Genomic DNA, 6,776 nt, shown 5'->3' with positions numbered 1-6,776 from the left:
GGAACCGCGGATCTTAAAAATGACCCGGATTTTACGAGCTAACGGTGTTTCGTCGAAACACATGTGCCACGGTCGATATCAGGGGACCGGGACCTAATTACAGGTGGTTTAATGCGAGGCGCCGTCTCGACCGCGTGCTCCCCTGTCCTCGTGTGAACGACACCGCGCGCATATCAAAATATACGGGTCAAAAGCATTTCGTATTCCGCGCAATGCACTCGGCCCACTGAACTTTACTCTCACCGTGTCGGACGATGTGGGCCGGTTCGTCGACGATCTAGATCAAATCAAGTTGGTTACGTTGATTTTCGCTGAATTCTTGAAGAGGATACGTAAAACTCGCAGAAACATTTCGGATGATACCGGTCATATTCGGTAACGAATACCCGTTACGATATTCGAGGCACAAAAAATGTGGACAAATTTCGGGGCAAGTTCGTAAAAGACGGTACATTACATCGGTGTATATTAAAATCAGTAATGGGTGTGTGGAGAGGATACTGACTCTTCTCGCGAACTGTCAAAAATTTTATAGAGTAATGAAAATAATAAAAGAATATAATACACACTTTTCACTCGTAAAAAAAAAATTCAAGAGGGAAATTTTATATATATATATTTTATATAACACGATCAATATTTGTACTTGGGTCATTCGCGATTCGAGAATCAAACGGTATGTTCGCTATGGTGTGACACGATATATGTGTACCTTTACGGACAAACGACATCGCATTTTTCTAGGGCGAAGCCCAGTCGCCTGGTTTCCCCCTTCAATCACGCGGGGTTTTGCAGTTTGTATATACTGTTACATCAATCAAAAAGTTACGGAACCGGCCAAAGCCTACTGAACCCGACAACCGTAAGTAGGGAGACGCGAGACGCGACGACGTGTGTGCGTCACACGCACTTTGGTGACGTGAAAGGGAGAAGACAGGAGATGCGCGCGATGTCGAGACGCGTTTTTATCGTAATTAAAATGATGCGATTTAGCCTTGCATGCCTTCCGCCGAGCATGTCTTTACAAAACCGTGCGTATAAAACGACAATCTAAAATCTAAAGTAAAATATAAAAATTCCGGAGCTTTCGCTTCTTTATTCTCGAATTTTCAATTCTCAAACCACCAATGTGATTTCATAATAAATAAATAAATAAATTTTAATGTCATATTAATTAATAAATTTTTATTAAAAGTGTCTTTTAAATGCTTAGACATACACATTTACTAGACGGAATAAAGATTTGAGCGCGAAAAAATAATGTAGCGCACGATTATTTCGAAAAGAAATGGTCTACCCTCTTTACCCACAAATTAAGTTTCTAATTGGCCGAATTGGCTAAACTCGCGGCCGGACGCGCTCGTCCCGAATATCAATGAGGCAAAAATTTTCTCGCACGCAAACAGGATATTAATCGCACTGATGACGAAATCCATTGGCGATATCTGTCGGAGAAAAATTTTTTTCCCTCTCCGATGCCTGCGGGGAAACGTTTTACCTTCGGAGAGATCCAATAACGCGGGTACCGTAAGTCTCGTGAGTTCGATACGTAATATACGCACGCATCGTGCGCGTTGCGATTTATCGCAAATATAATTCCGCGGGATCTGTCGTGCGGCCTACTTGAAACGCCGGCGCGTCGTTAGGAAGACGACAGAATTACGGGGTATTCGTAAATAAGACCATTAATTTAATCCGCACGATCTACAATCTACGACGTGAAAACACACACCTATATCGTTGCTAAAATACTTATTAACTCTATTTTCTACGGTTGAATCTATTACCTCTTTGACAAACAATGCAGAACAAGAGTGAAACAAACTTTTGAGAACGCAGGAATTTTAATTATTCCGGCGATTGATGTTCACAATTCTAATATCTATTTGCTAACTATAACCGCGAGTACGACAATTTACTTACAAGCGGATTTTAATTGCAGCTGCCGGACGACAAGATGACGCGAAGAGGTCTTTTGTTGCTGCTACTCGGTCTGGCTCTATTGAAAAAATCGTCCGGTGCCGGAAAAAACGATGCGGAAAACGAGGCCTCTGGCCAACGGCCGCATCACAGGCAGAAGAGGCTCCTTTGGTTCACGAACGATGGACGGATCGCGCTACCGCCCGGCACGGTCATGACGATTACGCCGACACTGGCGTTGCCCTTCGTAAGGCATCCACCATACGGTTTCCTCAGCAATATAACCATCAGTCTACCGTTCACGAGTGAGTCCGTCCATTAATCATCTTCATCTTTTTTTTTGAACTTTACTCTCACCGTGTCGGACGATGTGGGCCGGTTCGTCGACGATCTAGATCAAATCAAGTTGGTTACGTTGATTTTCGCTGAATTCTTGAAGAGGATACGTAAAACTCGCAGAAACATTTCGGATGATACCGGTCATATTCGGTAACGAATACCCGTTACGATATTCGAGGCACAAAAAATGTGGACAAATTTCGGGGCAAGTTCGTAAAAGACGGTACATTACATCGGTGTATATTAAAATCAGTAATGGGCGTGTGGAGAGGATACTGACTCTTCTCGCGAACTGTCAAAAATGTAGGCCGCAAGTTTAAGCGCTCGGTTGCATTTATTTTATGTGGACAGATATATCATAATATAGTATAACATAATTTAATTAATTGGAAACATGCGTTGGAAAGAATTTATATCGATAATAATAACGGAATATATGTATATATACTCGGAAGAAAATAAAAGTATACTATAAATTATTTTTGCGATATACAATTATTTTATTCTATATATAATTATTATTTTTTATAGAGTAATTTGGTTCACGAACGATGGACGGATCGCGCTACCGCCCGGCACGGTCATGACGATTACGCCGACACTGGCGTTGCCCTTCGTAAGGCATCCACCATACGGTTTCCTCAGCAATATAACCATCAGTCTACCGTTCACGAGTGAGTCCGTCCATTAATCATCTTCATCTTTTTTTTTCTCTCGGAAACTCGTACAAAGCAAAGTCTTTTGCGAGTCGAACGTTCTCTCGCGATTATAAATACTAGAGAAAAGCTAAATACTATAGACGCGAAAGTAAAAAAGATCGAGAAAAATGTCACTTAACTCGATGTCATTAATGATTATGTTGTTAATTGGTATTCAAAATTAATTTACTTCTTGAAAGAAATTCAATACTACAAATAGAATGATAGCAGACTCTATTTTTTTCTTGAAAATTAGAATTAGGATCCGTATTAAAATTCCGTCTATTTGAAGAAGGATAATACTATATATTTGTAAATTTGATCTATCAGAGAATTTTCTAATTTTAACTCAAAATTACAAAAGATCGAGAAAAATGTGACTTAACTTGTCATCAATGATTACAGTGTTTTAATCGACATTGTAAATTGATTTACTTTTTGTGAGAAATTCAATACTGTAAATAGAGGAGTAACGTCAGATCCTATTTTTTCTTTCAAAAATTAAAAATTATTCTCTTAAAAATTAAAATTATGATCTATATTAAAATTCCGTCAAAATAAAAATATGAAGAATCTATTTGAAGAAAAATAATGTTATATATTATTTGTAAATGTGATCCATCGGACAATTTTCTACTTTTTTAATTCAACTGAAATACTAAATAATCGATTTTCACACGTAATCTCACTCGCAATTCTAGAGATGGAGAAAATCTTTTCGCGAAAATCTTGTAAAATTATTTCGAATCGCGATTCGCGGAATTCTTTTTCAGTCGACTTCGACAAGCTGGGCTTGACGGACAACGAGAATCCGTACGGGGCCCTACCGCCTAGCTTTGACAGAAAGCTGAAAAGCCGACAAGCCGGCATGATGATGGCGGACTTTATCGCAGCCTTCATCAAACGCAGATTGCACAAACGGGACATGGCAGAGGTGCCGAAAAACGCGTTCCACGGCGGTGAACGGGCCCTACTCTATGGTACCGCCGAAGATATGCTGAGCACCTTGGGAATGAACGGGAAAGCATGCGTGTTAAGGGCGATCTGCGAGGTTCAGGGACATCATCTCAACAACTTTGGCCTGATCGGCGAAATGTTAAAGCTCTTCTTCACGTAAGTCGGTTTCGATTAAGATGCCAATTAATAGATGCAACGTGAATTTTTCGGGAGATATTGTTGCGAAATAATTTTGTGTTTTATATAAATAATTAATAGCTGTACAATGTAATTGTATGTTTTATAACCGTATAAAGTGGTGTTTTAAATAAAATCCCGATAATTTCGCTTTTAGTGCCAGTCGATCGCCGTTCGCGAATCTCCTCAAGGAATACGTCGAGGCGGAAAATCGCGGGAAATTTCACGGCGAGTGCTGGCCCTATTTTAAAGATTGCCCGAAATCTTTATTTCTACCCTCTTCTACCAACAAATATCAGTTAGTAACATTACTTTCACAATTTTCGATTTTATATCTACAATAGAAATTAGCAGCAGCAAAATTTTTATAGTATTACTTTATTTATTGGAAGATACGAGATCATCGATCATTTAAGTTACATTTTCTTTTTGTAGTGATTTCCTCGTGCAAATATATGCAGGGTGTCTCATAACTATTATATTATAGATATCTATTTTTATCAAAAGATTAATATATATATTTCATTTTTTTTTATTTCTAAGTTTTATTACATAAATGAAAAATTCCGATTGTTCTTTAGGAAAGATTCGATGCACAACGAAGAAGACGAAGAGGATGAGCATTGGAATCAAATTTCGAATGAACTCGATGAAGAACCTCTCACAAGGATATCAGAACAATTACATCCGATGTAATTGCAATTACATAATTATAATTATACACGCAAGATGACTAGAGAATGTCTAAAGAGGAAAGAAGCTCGCGCTTATTTTCTCGGACAGAGATTTTCTGGCAAATTTTATGAAAGCAAAAACTTTGTCCAAAGAATGAGGAGAAGCTGACTTTCCTTCGTAGACTTCATATTGTCATGAAGAATATTACGATTTCCTTTCGTGTCGAATGTAAGCATTTAACTTGGGATTTTTAAATAAAAAAATGTCATTTAAATGTAGATTCGAAAATTAACGCTACAGACACGCGAGATTATAAATGTTTCGCGAAATGTACGTAAAATTTATATAGTTCTTTAAGGGCAAGCTCAAAAATAAACAATAATGTTAATATAACGAGATTACCATTATTGTGTAACTATGACATCGTGATAGGTCGAGTTCTCGGCCAAAATATCGTATATATGGATAGGTATAAAACTACATATATCTATGTATCATCCGAATATAAGAAACTGCTAAAAGTTTGGCTAGTCGTCGACAATGTAAAATCGATGATAGATCGATGTTTTATATATTTATTTGTACAGTATGAAAATATTTTTATTGCGATTTATTGATTATATTTAATTGTGTGTATGTGTATATGTACGATGCGATTTGTAATATATGACTACAGAGACATGGACGGACAAGAAAGTATCAGTATTGCACGATCATGTGTGATTATACAGGAATGAGTAAAATTAAATAAATATTTTTTTCTCTCACATTATATTTGATTTAATTTAATTTATTTATTTATTGCTCTCAATTTTTCTCTATATTTCGCGAGTCATTGTATATATCGTCGTTAGTAATTGAATTTTTGTACGAATTAGCTAGAAATAATTGCAATTTTTTCTCCGTCGTACAAAATTTTATACAATCTAATTTTAAACGATATTTTTTTTAACAGTCGAATTTTCTTCGTGAGATTTTAATCAAGCAATGATATATGAATATACTTTATGTATATATAAAATATATCCATGAGAGAAAAACGTATATTGTGTGTTCGAAGATTTCAGAACACAATACCATGCTGCCATAATAAATATAGTAAATGTATATCAGCATCACGTGGTACATAACAGTTGCTGTACCCTACCTTTCACAAGCGAATTTTCAATGTAAACAGAAGTGTAAACGAATTATTTAATGGAATATCGTCTTGCGCGAGAAAGAATACTTAAATATGAATAAATAATTATGTACAACAAAATAAAATATTTTTAAAAAAATGTTTTTGATTTGATTATACACGATCCTTTCGTATAAAAATTATATATATATATGTTTTATATATAAGATTTATCAGTCAGAAAACAAATTCTTCTTTGATAGCCGTTAAAGAGAGCGATAATTATTAGAAGAATTTTAATTGGTTTTATTAAACACTTATTAATGACAGAGTACTAACAACAGAATATCTACTTAAATTTGGTAAAAAAATTATCTGAAAATTCCCTGCTTTTCCAGGTATTGTTATTTAAAATTCCAGCCAAAAAGAAAATTTTAAAGATTTTTAGTGTAACTTTCTAAAATAAGTTTTTTTTTTGTTGTATGCATTTTTGGTATGGTTCTTACTCATATAAAAGAAAAACATAGACTTACTTAAATTTCAAGTACAAGATTTACAAATGTACTGAGAAAAACTGAATAGCTTTTGTAAGATATTAAACATTACTCACTGCTCACTGCTGACTGCTCACTGCTGACTGCTCGCTACTCATTGTTCACTGCTCACTGCTCACATTTCCCGATACTTATCGCGATCGCGTTTAGAAAAGAAATTTGACGGAGCGTCTCGCATACTACTACGTTACTGTTCAAGAGTCGCCGTACGAATGACAACAAGGCTTTAACACGTAAACAATAGCGCGCCAATGTTTACGCCGCCAAGGCTGAATAGCATGTTATTGATTATTCTATTTACATTCACTATCGAAATATTTTATATACTATAACATA

The 6,776-nt window shown here is 36.0% G+C and overlaps 1 protein-coding gene across 3 annotated transcripts in view; it reads left to right on the top strand.

The window, feature by feature from the left end:
* Positions 1-6,017, top strand: part of LOC115237839 — a 10,543-nt gene extending 4,526 nt beyond the window's left edge. Inside the window, exons 1-5 of one of the 3 annotated variants that reach the window (XM_029811181.1) lie at positions 713-862; positions 1,943-2,225; positions 3,731-4,070; positions 4,249-4,389; positions 4,673-6,017. In XM_029811181.1, coding sequence (XP_029667041.1) covers positions 1,958-2,225; positions 3,731-4,070; positions 4,249-4,389; positions 4,673-4,787 — 864 coding nt within the window. In that variant the 5' untranslated portion in view covers positions 713-862; positions 1,943-1,957 and the 3' untranslated portion in view covers positions 4,788-6,017. Of the gene's footprint in view, positions 1-712; positions 863-1,551; positions 1,667-1,942; positions 2,226-3,730; positions 4,071-4,248; positions 4,390-4,672 lie in introns of those variants that run through there. The other 2 variants (XM_029811180.1, XM_029811178.1) reach the window with 2 other exon arrangements.
* The last annotated feature ends 759 nt before the right edge of the window (positions 6,018-6,776 follow it).

This window comes from Formica exsecta, unplaced genomic scaffold (assembly GCF_003651465.1).
Source record: "Formica exsecta isolate Colony F162 unplaced genomic scaffold, ASM365146v1 scaffold31, whole genome shotgun sequence".
In the NCBI taxonomy this organism is placed as follows: Eukaryota; Metazoa; Arthropoda; class Insecta; order Hymenoptera; family Formicidae; genus Formica; species Formica exsecta.
Note: the sequence above shows the minus strand (reverse complement) of the source record. Positions and strands in the feature narration are given on the sequence as shown.